This window comes from Nomascus leucogenys, chromosome 8, assembly GCF_006542625.1.
Source record: "Nomascus leucogenys isolate Asia chromosome 8, Asia_NLE_v1, whole genome shotgun sequence".
Classification (NCBI taxonomy): Eukaryota; Metazoa; Chordata; class Mammalia; order Primates; family Hylobatidae; genus Nomascus; species Nomascus leucogenys.
This window is the reverse complement of record NC_044388.1, coordinates 3654716-3670286: the sequence shown is the minus strand read 5'-3', so window position 1 is coordinate 3670286 and position 15571 is coordinate 3654716. Positions and strand designations below refer to the sequence as shown.

General features: G+C 41.6%; 1 protein-coding gene across 1 annotated transcript; it reads left to right on the top strand.

The window, feature by feature from the left end:
* Window positions 1-12761: 12761 nt before the first annotated feature.
* Window positions 12762-15304, top strand: LOC100585278 (testis-specific H1 histone). Its single transcript, XM_003252217.3, has one exon. The coding sequence runs from the start codon at window positions 14381-14383 to the stop codon at window positions 15137-15139; it is 759 nt and encodes a 252-aa protein (XP_003252265.2). The 5' UTR covers window positions 12762-14380; the 3' UTR covers window positions 15140-15304.
* The last annotated feature ends 267 nt before the right edge of the window (window positions 15305-15571 follow it).

Genomic DNA, 15571 nt, shown 5'->3' with positions numbered 1-15571 from the left:
GGAATGGAGGTTTTCTGAAGACAAACGTTTTCCTAAAAATGGAAGAGGCAGAAAAAGACCCATTGTACCATCAGTGCAGGTAAAGTAAATGGAAGATGGAATAAGCAGAAGATGTGTTGCGTATTCCATTTTCTTTGGGAAATTTTCCCTTTCTTTTAGGAAGTGAAAAGCCCCTACTTTTTGGTGACTATTAGAGGAGCAATCCTCCTTGGAATCTTATCTTATTTGGGGGCTCTCTCCCTTCCCTCACTTTTTTTCTCTTTCTAAAAAAGGTCTGCTTTAATTTCTTCAGAGTAGCTGATTTCATTTATAAGGCTTTAGGAATATGCGCACTTTATTTTCTTTAGTCTGTAGCAGCGGTCCCCAACCTTTTTGGCAACAGGAACCACTTTTGTGGAAGACAATTCTTCCATGGACGGGGGCGTTGGGGAGAACGGAGGTCGGGGAGATGGTTTCGGGCTGAAACTCATCATCAGGCATTAGAGTCTCTTAAAGAGTGGGCAGCCTAGGTTTCTCACATGAGCAGTTCACGATAGGGTGCTGATCCTGTGAGAATCTAATGTCGCCACTGATCTGACAGGAGGCAGAGCTCAGGAGGTAATGCTGGCTGCCCACCACCTGGTGTGCTGCCTGGTTTCTGACAGGTGGTGGCCTGGAGGTTGGGGACCCCTGGTCTGTAATACTTTTTGTATTTTCTACATTCTATGCAATGCACTTAATGAATCAGAAAAGTAGGATATAACTATTATTTAAAAAGAAAAATAACTGTTGAAGTTCAGGAGCTGCAGACAGGACAGAATTAGTTTATCTAACATATTACTTCGAAGTTTTTAGGACTAGGGATACCTTCTTCAGTTTTATCCGACTGTAGGCATTGCTGTTATTATTGGTGCATGATGAAGAAACTTGGTACTTGTGTCTTAGGGATTTTAAGGCAAATGGATCATGGAGAAAAGACCCATTTAGGTGACGGGCTTATGAAGAATGGCTATATGTAAGCAACTAGTGGACTAGGATAAAGTAGCAACTGTATCTGAAAACTTATAAGCGTCAAAATAATAACTCAACAAAACAAACGCTTTGTAATGTAAATCACATGTAGCCTGATCCTTGTCTTCTAGAAAGTCATATTTTAGAGTTCTAAGACATGAGATGAAGGATATTTTACCCTCTTCTGGTTAATTAAGGCCTTCAGATACTAGTCCTGAAATTCAACTTTTTTGCTAATGTTTAAAAATACATTTTTCTCTCCAAAAGCTTCATAGAAGCCCTAGAGACTTTCTCCCCATTGGTTTTTTAAAATAGTTTAAAACATAATTATAAACTGTACATTTTATTTATTCTTTTGATGGTTGAAGAAAGCAGTATATAAGACAGTGGGACAAGTATGATGAAGGCAAGTATTTCCCAAGCATCCAATAAGGGAAATTAGAAGTGAGTGGTGGAGAAAGAACATCTCAGTGTTTCTGAAATCTGAGAAATATGGAAGCTGATAAGTGAACCGGAATCCAGTGTTAGAGGAAAAACTTGCCAAATATTTCCATATAGCAAAAATGTTGGGTTGATTTTAAGTTGGAGTTGTCCTTTGAAGTACTGGCCCATCAAAGCTGCTATTATAGCAGAGCCATCTGGTTTTTGAGGGACAAATTTGCTTCTGGTGGTGATGGAGGGTGGGGGTTGAAATATGTGGGATTTGTTTCCAGGACTTGCTGTCATCCTGTGGCAATTAGTGCTAGATCAATGTTTATCTAGCACAGTGTATTAATAGAATTCTCTGTTTTAAAGAGTATAACTTCTGAACCAATTTAGGTGCTTTGTAAAGTTAGCTCTTTTATCTGTTAAGTTTTGTAGCAGGCTTGTGGTTGCAGTATTGTTACATGATTCATATTTCTAGCCTAAGTCCATGGATCCATGAGTTTATTTATTTTGGGATTTGTAAAGAAGGCTGTGTCTCTTTTTGGCATACTTGTATATATTAGTGTGAAAAAACATTTTTGTATACTATTTATCTGTAAAAATAATTTTAGAGGTCTTGCGTATATGGTTATATAGAATCTTTCCCCAGTAATGGAGGAGGTGGCGGGAGTTCTGTGCATGAGCTTTAGGGCTTCTAGTACATGTTACATTGTTCCATAAGACTTCACTTACAAAACACAAATTCAAAAATAAATTAAGAATTGTAAGACGGCAACTTCAGCATTAAAACCTAAGCTTGAAGCCCTGTGTAGTAACATGCCCATGAAGCCAGCCTTGCTGATTATATTAAAAGATTCTTCTCCAATGGATGAAGGATACCCATTGCTTATATATTCCTGTTGTGTGATTTGTCTTGTGCAAAATGAAAGGCTTATTCACATTGATGACATTCGAAGTGTTTCTCTTTGCTGCAACTGCTCATTGGTTACCTAAGGATAGAGAAATTGTCCCGTACTCATTGGTTACATTCATAAGATATCTAATATAAATTGTCTCATGTGCCTAACAGATGAAAGATCAATATGTGCTTTTCCACATTCATAGGGATTCTCCCCACTATATACTCTTATGTGCAGTTAATGAAGGATTATATTGGAAGGATTTTTCGTACTGATTACATTCATAGGGCTTTTCACTAGTGTGGTTTCTCATGCTTTCTAAGGGATGAAGTAATACTAAAGGCTTTCCCACCATCTTTGCATTCTATTTTGTATTCTCTTGTACGCAGTAAGGGAAAAGCTGTAATCAATATGTCCCCGGTTTGAGCTCCCCAGTTTGAGCTCTCATGTACATCAAACGTGAGTGCTTCCTGAATATTTTTCCAACATAATCATGACAGTTACAGGGTTTTTCCCCAGTGTGAATTCTCATGAACACAATGGGAGTAGAACTTATACTGAAAACTTTTCTGTATCAATCACATTTATAGAGATTCTCCTCAGTATTCTCTTCTCTCCTCTAAGGACAGATCTAATGCTAAAGACTTGAAAATGCTACTTACAGTCATTGTGTTTTATTCTAATGTGAATTATAATATGTATCCAAAGGGATGAGTGATAACTGAAGGCCTTCTGCAGTCCTTACATTCATAAGGTTTATCTCCATTTTGTATTCACATGTACCTCAGAAATTAAGAGTTACTACTGAAACATTTTTCATATTAGTTATATGCAGAGCAGAAAATTCACCAGTTTGAATTTTCTTGTGTTGAATAAGGTTAGATCTTGCACTGATGATATTCATTCAGTGTTTCTCTAAGATGACTTATCTCCATTTTTGCACAATTGTGTTGACTTTTACCTTTTACCTAAAAATGTCCTACTTAAGATTTGACCCTTTGATTTTTAAGTAGAACCTACAAATATGAATAGGTACGTGGGGAATTTCATCTTCTGTCATCAACTCATCTTCTTTCTCTAACCAAGAGATCAAACGGAGTTTGCCCATATAATGCCTAAGTGATACCACGTTGGTAGTTCTCCTATATCTCATTCCTGTGCAGGTTTCACTGAGATGAGTCCAGTAAAGGCCTCTTCATTGAAGGTCACTGAGTCCTGTGATTAGCTTGTCAGCAGCCCGGCAGCCAACACTTCCTTCCTTGCATTTCTCGTTTGGTGACAGGGAGGGTCCTGAGCAGACCAAATGCTAGTTAAGGGCAGATAAACAACTGCCATCCTGTGAGTTTGACTGTAAATCTTGAAATTCAGAGCATTGGGAACTCAAACATACCCTCTTTTTGCTCTCACAGTCCATTTGGGGCAAGGATCTTAGACTTTTTAGGTGGCATCTTCCCACTGAACTGTAATTTTTCAGATGAAGACAGTACTCAAAAGTTGAAATTTAGTACAATTAATAATTTTTATTGCTTCTTCAAAGATATTGAAAATTAAACTTGCTTTTTTTCTCTTCTTCCCTGTGAGTGTGTGGTGATGAAGAATACAGTGTTTTATGCTAGGAGGCCAGAATTTTGCCCACTGTTGGTTTTGTGCCATCAGTGTAAATGTCAATATAGGTGGGTAATGTCTTAGAATTATTATGAAAATAGTTTTGACTTTGTGTTATTTCCTCCAAAGTGTTTGGTTTCCTTACGAGTATAAGGACAGTATTCTGAGAATCGCTGCCCTAGAGAATTGTAAGGCCTTTTCTTTTGCTTTCTAATCTTATTCATGCAGAGAAGGCATTAAGCTTTAGTGAATTATTCAGTATCTCATTTTTTGTGTGTGTACAATCGCTTATCCAGTTGTATGGAAATATCGTATTCAAATTACAACCCATGGAAGAGATTTTACAAGCCATGTAGACCAATTACTAGTCGTTTTTGAATGTTCCTCCTATTTCTGGCCTCAATGCAATCATTTGAATCTTATCATATTTATTTGTCTGCTTCCAAGTTTTTTTTTCCGTATCTTTTCCCAGTTATCTTACACAGTTTGATTATGTTGTCTGACTGTGGTTTTCTTTAAGTTGATACATTTGGGTTTTGCTGTACTTCATGGATCTGTCAGTTTATGCCTTTTACCAAATTTGGGAAGTTTTCAACCATTATTTATTAAAATATATATTTTCTTCTATTCCAATGTCTTTCTCCTCTCCTTCTGGAACTTTTGTAACACAAACATGTTTTTAAAAAAATAATATCTCAGAAGTCTCCGATTCTTTTTTTTTTAAATTATACTTTAAGTTCTGGAGTTACATGTGCAGGACGTGCAGTTTTGTTACATAGGTATACACGTGCTACGGTGGTTTGCTGCACCCATCAACTCATCACCTACATTAGGTATTTCTTCTAAATGTTATCCCTCCTCTAATCCCCAGTCCTCTGACAGGCCCCGGTATGTGATGTTCCCCTCTCTATGTGCACGTGTTCTCATTGTTCAATTCCCAGTTATGAGTGAGAACATGCGGTGTTTGGTTTTCTGTTCTTGTGATAGTTTGCTGAGAATGATGGTTTCCAGCTTCATCCATGTCCCTGCAAAGGACATGAACTCATCCTTTTTATGGCTGCATAGTATTCCATGATATTATGTGCCACATTTTCTTTATCCAGTCTATTACTGATGGACATTTGGGTTGGTTCCAAGTCTTTGCTATTGTGACTAGTGCTGCAGTAAACATATGTGTGCATGTGTCTTTATAGCAGAATGATTTATAATCCTTTGGGTACATACCCAGTAATGGGATTGCTGGGCCAAATCTGATTCTAAAATAATTATTTTTTTCACTTTTTTCTTCTGTTATTTATTTTTTAATTTTTTAATTTTTTGAGATAGGGTCTTGCTCTGTCTTCCAGGCTGGAGTGCAGTGGTTCGATCTCAGCTCTTGGCTCACTGCAACCTCCACTTCCCGGGTTCAAGTGATTCTCCTGCCTCAGCCTCCCAAGTAGCTGGGACTACAGGTGCATGCCACCATGCCTGGCCAGCTTTTGTATTTTTAGTAGAGATGGGATTTCACTGTGTTGGCCAGGCTGGTCTTGAACGCCTGACCTAAAGTGATCTGCCCACCGTGGCCTTCCAGAGTGCTGGGATTACAGGCGTGAGCCACGGTGCCTGGCCTTTCTTCTGTTTTTTAGATTGGATACTTTCTATCTCCAAGTTCAGCAACTCTTTCTTCTGTCATCTCTATTCTGCTATGAGCCCCTACAGTGATTTTACTATTTCTGTTACTGAAATTTCTAATTATGAAATTTATTTGGATCTTTTTTTTTTTTTTTTTTTTGAGACAGAGTCTCACTCTGTCACCAGGCTGGAGTGTAGTGGTGTTATCTCTGCTCACTGCAACCTCCGCCTCCTGGATTCAAGCGATTCCCCTGCCTCAGCCTCCTGAGTAGCTGGGACTACAGGCCTGCGCCACCACACCTGGCTAATTTTTTGTGTTTTAGTAGAGACGGGGTTTCACCATGTTGGCCAGGATGGTCAGATCTTGTGATCTGCCCGCCTTGGCCTCCCAAAGTCCTGGGATTACAGGTGTGAGCCACCACGCCCAGCCCTGATTCTCATCAATCTTAGCATGTACAACTAGGGGTGAGATAAGGACCTCCATACACAAACTTTAATGTGCCCTTTCTCCAGCCCCCTCATTTTCTTGGTTCTCTACTCACTCTTTGGTTCCTGGGGTTCCCCACTCCCGGGTATCTGATCAGAGCATTAGCTTCCCTGCGCTGTTGACAGGGTTCTCTGCCGGATCTGCCACTGCCACACTTGCCTGTCCTAGGGTAGTAGGAGGCAACAGGCTTTGCCTCTCAGGGGCCATCTCATTGCTGGTGAGGAGAGGGAGGGCACAGATTAGTTGCTTGTACTTCCTTGGTGTATAGCAGAGAGAGTCTGTAGGGCTTTTACCCACATGTTGACCATCAGTTGGCTGGTGGGAAGGGGAAGGTGTGCTGGTTGTTTGCTGGCAATCCCCTGGAGTAGGATAAAATAAAAGATTCCATCCCTCCCCCCGTCACCATCCCAGTTTCCCGTTCCTAAAACTAGAGGAGTCGATTTTTCTTGGGACTTTTTCTTTCTAGGCCCATTGACAACCATTGGCAGTTCTGGTTTTTAGGTTTTCAGGTTGCACTGCTGCCCAGGCTGGGATATGTGAGACAAAACAAACCCTGGGGAACTTGCTGCTACATTTTCCTTATGTCCTGAAATCCTTATCCAGTCATCTTGCTTTTATCTGCCTTTCAGAGTCTTCTGGTCGTTGTTCTATGTGTTTTAGTTCTAGGTTTTTAGTTGTAGTTAATGGGAGAGGTGGGAGGCAATTAATCCATCTTATCTGGAAATGGAAGTCTCATCTGTCTTTCTTTTTATTAAAACATGGTCTTCATCACTACAATAGGCAAAAATTATTGCTTATTTTGTATCTTAATTATAGCTGAAGAAGGAGATTGTTTTTCATATATTAACCATAGTTTTCATTTATCTACTGGTTAATTTTGGGATTTACTCTTAATTTGGGGATTAATGCTTAGACTTCTTTTTGGGAGAATATTCTCTAGTTTGCCTTTGTACACTTGTTTTAAAATTTTTTAATGTACATATTTTAAGATTTTTATATAATCTTCTATCAGTAATTTCCACTGTTATCTTTTCCATTACTTTTAAGCTTAGAAAATCTTTCTTCTTCCTGAAGTCAAATAAATATTCATACAAACTTTTCTCTGCTTTCGTTTTCTATGTTTAAGTCTTTGATCCATCTTAAATTTATTGATGTGTGGTGAAACATGAGTATTTAAAAATTTTCAAGTTGTAAACTATCAGATCTTATATATTTCTCATTAAAAATTATTCTTTTTTTTTGTGACAGAGTCTCACTCTGTCAGCAGGCTGGAGTGTAGTGGTGCCATCTCGGCTCACTTCAAGCTCTGCCTCCCGGGTTCATGCCATTCTCCTGCCTCAGCCTCCCAAGTAACTGGGACTACAGGCACGTGCCACCATGCCCGGCTAATTTTGTTTGTATTTTTAGTAGAGATGGGGTTTCACCGTGTTAGCCAGGATGGTCTCGATCTCCTGACCTCATGATCCGCCTGCCTTGGCCTCCCAAAGTGCTGGGATTATGGGTGTGAGCCACCATGCCCGGCAAAAGTTTTTCTTAACATGTTAAAAGTTCTAATGACAAACAGATAAAAGCTCCATGGTCTTTTTTAAAAATATAAAATGGTTTTAAAGACTGGGCTTCAATTTAAAGATGTACATTTGCTTTTCAGATTGAATTTAATAAACAGCCCACTTCTGCAACAAGAGGGCTACTTTTTTGCCTTTATTTTTATTTTTAATAATTCTGTTTATGAGGTATGATATGATATTTTGATACATGCATATAATGTGTGATGATCAAATCAGGGTAATAGGGTTACTTTTTCAGTCTGGTCCTCAGGAGACAGAAACCACACAGTAATTTAAATAGGGAAAGGTAATATAAATAATTGTTAAGCAATGATAGAAGAGTAACAAGCAAGAACAAAGTTGGGATGGGAGTTTAGACCTTGTTGAAGAATATATAGTTGCAGCCCACTGGATGGAGGAGAGGTTTGCTGGTTTGCCCAGGCTACAGCTGATCCCTGATAAGTAGGCTGATAAGTAGGCATGGAGAGAGTGTCAGATGTGCTACTTTAGGCATTCCTGGAACCAGGAGCTTGAGAGACCACCCTTTTCAGGAATCTAATGTACTTTTGTATACGACTTGGACCAGGATGTCTTAAGAGCAGCTATGTGGAACAAAGGCAGGGCAGCAAGCCCTGTAATGACCCTGGTTGGTGTGTACTCAAAACTGGGGAAAGGGTGTGGGAAACAGCAACCTGGGCCAGAGAAGCATTTGCTGGGAGTGGAGGGGGAAATAGATGCAGGATGTTCTGTCTTGTTCTCTATAGCTCAAAATACTAGACCACTTGAGGGGTTCCCTCAAGCCATACAAAAACAGGCGGCAGGCTGGATTTATTCCACTGTCTGTTTTAGGAACCTGGTGATAGAGAGACCAGAGAGAACTAGCAAGGAAAACCCCTTCTTCCTGCAGCATCTCTACAATGGGCTTTACTGACAAATTTTAACAGCTTGCCACCTAGGAAATGTAAAATATTTAAAAGGCCCAGATCTGTTTTCATGTATCAGGCAACAAAGGGTGAATTTGATGCTGAGAGACAATACATTGGAAACTGGCATAGCTGGTGTGGTAGAAATTATGGTAGGGTAAGGATGGTTGCTTGAGCAAAGCTTTGATTAATGAGAAGATGTGAGAAAAGAGCTGATATGGCAACTTTTCTTTTCTGGATGGAAGATAGAAAAGGAGTATCCTTGTTGGGTTTACCTATGAGGTATGAGAATGATCATTCTGAACTTTTCCTTAGGTGAGGTGTTTATGTTGTCTTCTGTAAAATGTGAATAACACTATTCACCTGCCAGTGGTGTTGAAAGAAGTAGTGATAATTTAAACACAATGCCTGATGAATAGGCCTTCAGTAAATGGTAGCTATTCTTCCCTATATGGATCAAAAGCTGAGAAAAAGCCATAGAAACTGGCTGGGTTAAAACAGAAAATCAGTATTATTTCCCTAGGAAATGGAGAATTTCGTGTCTTTTGAATGGAAATATTTAGAATTGGAATTTTGAAGGAAAAATGGAGGAAATTATGTTATTATGCAGTGTAATTATGGAACGTATTGTGAACCGGAATGAAAATAAGGTTTGTTATTGGTTATATTCTTTAGCATGGACATGTATTTTTATGGTTACTTAATTTGGTGGAGAACAAATTTTAATTAATGAATTTGGATTTTGTAGACTTTTAGGTTTTTAGAGATTGGATAGAAATAAGGTTCTCTGAGGTGGGGATGTAGTACCATACAACATAAAATTAGGCATGTAGGTCTATGTTTTAGTTCTCAGACTACAACAGCAGTTGCTGTATATATGGTAAATGATTTTCTGTGTTTCTGCTTTGGCTCCATTTGTGCAGTATTCTGGGATTCTGACAAGGGTGGATGTCTGGGGATTACTATAACAGAATTGAATGATGCCTAGAATGTAGTATTATTGTGAGGCTGCAGCTTGACTGTGCCTTGGGATGCCTCAAACCTCATATTGAAAGTATGAATCCTCAGAGAAATGGGTTTTCAGTTTGAGATTAACTGATCATAGTAGCATGGTTCTTAGAGACCTCATATTGTGGGCTCGTGCAAAGACCTAACTATTAGTAATGCGTGGATGAGAGGCTTAATTTATATAGCACACTTGTGTTTGGGTAAGAAAAAGAACTTGGGTAGGAATTTGATAAAACTAAAAGCCAACACTTCTCCCTTGCTGTCATTTGGGGGTGGGGGTACAGGTATAGATTTTATATATGTTTATGTTATGTGGGGTATTTAGAGATCCTTAGTATTCTTCAGTGGGAAGGGCCAGGGAGACCAGATCTTCATATTTTCAGGCCAACTGCTGAGAGATTTTCCTGCTCCTCTAGTGAGATCCCTTGGGCCTAGGCTCCCCGGACTCACTTCCAAACAATTGTGCTGAGGATTAAAAGGATGAATGCACAATTGCCAGACTACCCCCATGCTTTTAAGGAACATTGTTATTTTATTTTTGCATTCCTTTTTATAAGCCACGTTAGTCTTCTTGGAAGCCATGACTGGGACTGGTGGGATCATTTGTTCAAATGACTGTTGTTGGGGTCATTTGTATTAAAGTAGAAGCCACATAGTAGTGCAGGGGGAAGACAGGGTCTTAGAATATAAAACAAGATGAGTCAGAAAATGACTTTTGGAAAAAACTGCAGTAGCAGGTTCAGGTCAATGGGGGAGTCTTAGTACACTGCTGAATAGGTTTCTGTCATTCATCTTGGGGTGAGATAAATTAAATAAATGCAAGATAATTGAGTCAGAAAGATGCAGGACCTTGGAATCCCAGGCCTGTGGATCCAGAGAGGGGCAGTGAGATAGACTGAGGTTAGATCAGTATACTGCTGAATTCTGCTGTGCTCTGGCATGGAGTTATCCTTGGTGAAATTAAATCAGTATAACTCTGTATGAGCGAGTGAGATTAATGAAACCTCTGATGTTCTTGGGATTTAACATTTAAAGGTTGCTTACTCTTTAAATCAACCAAGTTCCTCTAGAGACCTCCAAGAACAAAAACTACCTTGCTCTAGAATTCAAAACAGAAGGATATAGGTTAGACATCATTCCTAAGTATCCCTCCTCCCTACAACCCTCTCACCCCTGACCCACAAAACTTCATGAAATTAAGAGCTATTGCTCTTTCTCACAAAAGGTTGGTGCTGTCCTCTTTAAGTGATAATTTCTGATTTATAATCATAGACCATTAAAATTCAAAGAGATACTTTAGGCTTGTCTTTGTGGAGCTGGAGTTGGTATCTCTGGATTAGTGGTGTGGTGCTGGTTTTTACTGACTTTTTTCCTAAAGAAACCAGTTTTCTGAAGTATCTTTTCCTTTTGGGATGTCAGAAGAAGAGAGCTGGCAAGTAGATTTCTTCCAAAGAGGAAGGAAAGAACTCTTAAGGGATTGGTGATTTGGAAAATATCTGTCAGCTAGCTTTCTTGCCCTCTGAGCCAGCTGAGTGGCAAGTGGGGCATTTGTTTCCTGCTCTTATTAAAAAAAGTATTCCTCTACTACTTACAGCATATTTATACAGAGATCTATACAAAAATGAATGGTTATATATATAAATGAAAATGTTTGCTTTTGTGCTGTTGATGTTTTTTATTTTTTTTTCATTTATTCGTTTTCCTTTGATTTCAGCCTCTCCCAAAGGTTTCGACTTGGCCTCCCTTCTGATCACAGGGGGCATCAATAAACATGGTTGGTTGATTTTGTTCTTGTCTTTCATGATTATACCATTATGTACAGTCAGTCTATTTTTCTCTGGATCATCTGACTTCAAGGGTCTGACTTCACTCATTTTCTTCCTTATTCTCAAAGCAAACAGTTATGCCTCTTTTTTATCTGGTGTTTGCTCCATCCTGTGTCCACTGGTCTCTGCAACCATGAAGGGTAGCTAGACCAAGAGACTATACAAATGGGAAAAATCCTGCCTAATGTGGTCCTGCCTTTCCATCTGGCAATCCTTCCTGGGTGCACTGTCCCTGTGCTGATGCAGTAGTCCCCTGCCCATGTAAATCCTCAGGGTCACATTACTGTGCCCTGATTTTAAAGACGGGAAAAGGTACAGTGAGTGCCTTTAGATACTCTTGAATCTGAGCAGCTCTGAACTGTGATTATGGAGATAAAGTAGCCCCTGCTTTATGGTGGAGATATATAATAGGGAAAGGGTCAACCTTAGAGAAAAGGAAACCTAACACAGTACTTATGAACTTAGGCCTTAGGATTAAGTAGACTTAGGTTTGGTTCCAAACTCCACCACTTCCTACTGTGTCACCACTTACAGCTCTGTCATTATCACTAATTGTCCTTCCCAACGTCCCTTACCTACCTTTTCAGTCCCATCTCCTGCTACTTCCCTTCTCATTGTCTACCCTCTCCCTGCCCCTCAACACACACCTGTGTTTTAACCAGATAGAACTACCTGGAAGCTGCTTAGAAGGTAAAACCTCTAGCCCTATCTTCAGACGTATGAATTGGAATCTGCACTTTATGAGTATCCCAGGGTACTAAATATGCACATCGAAGCTTAAGAAGCACTGATCTGGCTGGGCAGTGGCTCATGCCTGTAATCCCAGCAGTTTGTGAGGCTGAGGTGGGTGGATTGCTTGAGGCCAGGAGTTCGAGACCAGACTGGCCAACATGGCAAAACTTCATCTCTACCAATAAATAAATACATAAATAAATAAATAAGGGCCAGGCGCAGTGGCTCACGCCTGTAATCCCAGCACTTTGGGAGGCCAAGGTGGGTGGATTACCTGAGGTCAGGAGTCTGAGACCAGCTTGGCCAACCAGCCTGGTGAAACCCCATCTCTACTGAAAATACAAAAATTAGCTGGGCATGGTGGCAGGCACCTGTAATCCTAGCTACTCGGGAGGCTGAGGCACGAGACTCACTTGAACCCAGGAGGCAGAGGTTGCAGTGAGCCGAGATTGCACCATTGCACTCCAGCCTGGGTAACAGAGTGAGACTTTGTCTCAAAAAAAAAAAAAAAAAAAAAAAAAAAGCTGGATTTGGTGGCACATGCTTGTAATCCCAGCTTCTTGGGAGGGTGAGACACAGGAATTGCTTGAACCCAGGAGGTGGAGGTTACAGTGAGCCAAGATTGTGCCATTACACTCCAGCCTGGGCTGAGCAAGACTGTCTCAAAAAAAAAAAAAAAAAAAAAAAAAAAAGCACTGGTCTAAGCTACTTCCTGGAGCTTTGATTTTTTAAAAGAAACTGTCACTGTCTAGCCGGTGACTGCTGAATGTATATGATTGCCCTCTGGAAAAATATGATATGCTTGGCAATTTGAAGTATTCTTAGAATAATTCTTTAAATTATTCCCAACTAAACTGCGTCCAAAATAGTTCTTTGAGAAGCTAATCCTTACTTGGCCCCCTTCATTTCCAACCGTTTGAAATTCACTCTGCTCCTTTCTCCTGATCTTCTGGAAGTTTCTTTCTGAATCTAGAGAAACTCTCCTCACCAGAGAGGAATAATGTAAGCAGGCTCAATTAAATGCCCGCTATGTATAATGAAGCATATTGTTAGGTGCAGCATGGGACATAGAAGTTCAAAGACTATAGCTCTTGAGGATATTTTTATTTAGTTGGAAAGACAAGACAGAAACAAAGTAAAGTAAATTTATTCCTTATATTTAGGTAGCCCTTGCTCATCTACCTCTTCTGAAACTTTGCAATAATTCTGTGATGTTGGTAGGAAGGGAATGTGATGTTAGATAAGAAGTCAGATGGCCGGCACATCCATCCGACAGCCACACCGCTGATACTAAGGGATTTGTTAATGTCATATGGCTCCTAAAGAGCTAGGATATGCATCCATATCTTCCAGCTCCAAGTACAAATTTTTTTCTTTTTAAAAAATATTGTGTCACATTATACCCTCTAATGCCAAATTAATTTAAAGAAAAATCCATATAAGATTGCAGAAGTAATTTTGGTGGTTGTGGTAGTTAAGAGGCAATAAATCATTTGAAAGAGTTTGGGGAGTCTTCAGTGAAGAAGGATAATGTAGCAGTACCTTGAAAGATGAGCAGGACTTATCTGGGCAGACAAAGAGGATGAGCAATCCAAGAGAGGGGATGAGACAGAAGAAAACACAGTATGTTCAAAGAATAATGATTAGACCAGTATCCTCAGGAGATGTGAAATCTAGATTGTTTCAGTACAGTCGAATGCGTCATCTAAATTTCCCAGGTGCGGGAATCAGTGTTTAGGGTAGCGGGACCACACAATTGGATCCTTTTTGACTTCATGCTCTTGCACAGAATCCACTGTGTAGAATTAGGGAGACATGACTTCAGATACCTGAGTGGTGGAATTAAAGTTGGGAGTTTCTAGTCTGCGTTGTGTTTCATGGACTACCCCGTGTACTTTCTACAGGCGGTGTGTTGCTTGTTTTGGATAGTTGGGAGCAGTATCTCTCACCTTAAGGAACTGTGGGTAGATGGTTTGCAGGACCACATACACACACAAAATGGCCGACTAAAGAAAGCGGTGGAGATCGAGATCAGTAAGTTTGATCTGGGAACAAAACCCTGGAGACTGTATAGGTAGGTGACTGTTGGGGGTGGACAGGCGCGGAAGACTTGCATTGGTTTAGACCTAGAAGGAAGTGGCATTTGATTGGTTATTATAAGTGAAAAGGGCCCCTCCCTGGGTGAGATCTGCCAGCCCCATAATTAGGACCTGAAAATCTCTGCCAGGCCCGCCTTTGTGACGTGGCCCAGTCCACCTCAGCTACGGAACAGGCCTTGACTGGTGAGGCCCAAAGCCGGTGGCCCCGCAGAAGCGGGAGTGGGGCCATGGCTGAGGCGCCTGGGCCCAGTGGCGAATCCCGAGGCCACTCAGCCACTCAGCTGCCAACTGAAAAAACTGTCAGGGGACCATCGAGGGGCTGCTCGCGCTCCGTGCTCAGAGTATCCCAGTTGGTGCTCCAGGCCATCTCCGCTCACAAAGGGCTGACTCTGGCAACTCTCAGGAAGGAGCTCGGAAACGCCGGCTACGAAGTGAGCAGGAAGAGCAGCCGCCACGAAGCGCCCAGGGGGCAGGCCAAGGCCACGCTCCTCCGGGTCAGCGGCAGCGACGCCGCCGGCTACTTCAGGGTCTGGAAAGCTCCCAAGCGCAGGAGAAAGCCGGGACGCGCGAGGCAAGAGGAGGGCGCGAGCGCTCCCCGGAGGACCCCAGCCGCGCCCCAGAGCTCACGGAGGCGCCGCCAGCCCCTTCGCAAGGCGGCCAGGAAGGCCAGAGAAGTGTGGAGACGGAACGCGGGGGCGAAAGCCAAGGCCAGTGCTAGGGCGAGGAGGACCGGGAGGGCGAGGCCGAGAGCCAAGGAGCTGCCATGTGCCAGAGTCAAGGAGGAAGCGGGAGCGACAGCGGCAGACGAGGGTCGAGGACAGGCCGAGAAGGAAGACACCAGGCCGAGGTCAGGGAAGGACAAGAGGCGAAGCTCCAAGCCCAGGGAAGAGAAGCAGGAGCCCAAGAAGCCCGCACAGCGGACCATCCAGAAGCCAACGCCGGCTAAAACTGACCAGACATCTAGCGGGCAGGGAAGACTCCACTAAAGACTTCCACAAAGACCTCCCCTAAATCTGAAGGTCTTCCTGAGCCAGTTGGGAATGCATCTTGTGGGAGCAGCTTCACTCCCACCATGGACCAATGCCTTTCCCCCATAGGCCCCAAGAAGAGCGGCTGTCACACTCATTGAAATGAAATGGACCTCTAGACCACCTTGTGTCTGTTTCCTCTTTGCCGCACCTGGGAGGAAAGGGGTGGGTGGTGGTAACATGCAGTGAAGACAGTAAATTAGCTGAGATTCTGTTCCTGCTGCAGAACTCAGAGAAATGTCTTTTAGAAGGAGAGAAAACATGGAGGGCATGTCGGGAAAAGAGTAGACAGTCTTTAAGTTGAGTGGTCTCACTGATTCGAAGTGTTCTTACCTGAAATTCCTTTTAGGACAAAGTCCTCCCAAAATTGATTATAATGAGTTTGTAGTT

Coding starts and splice junctions, on each gene's coding strand:
- LOC100585278 (XM_003252217.3), top strand. CDS start 14,381: ATGGCTGAGGCGCCTGGGCCCAGTGGCGAATCCCGAGGCCACTCAGCC.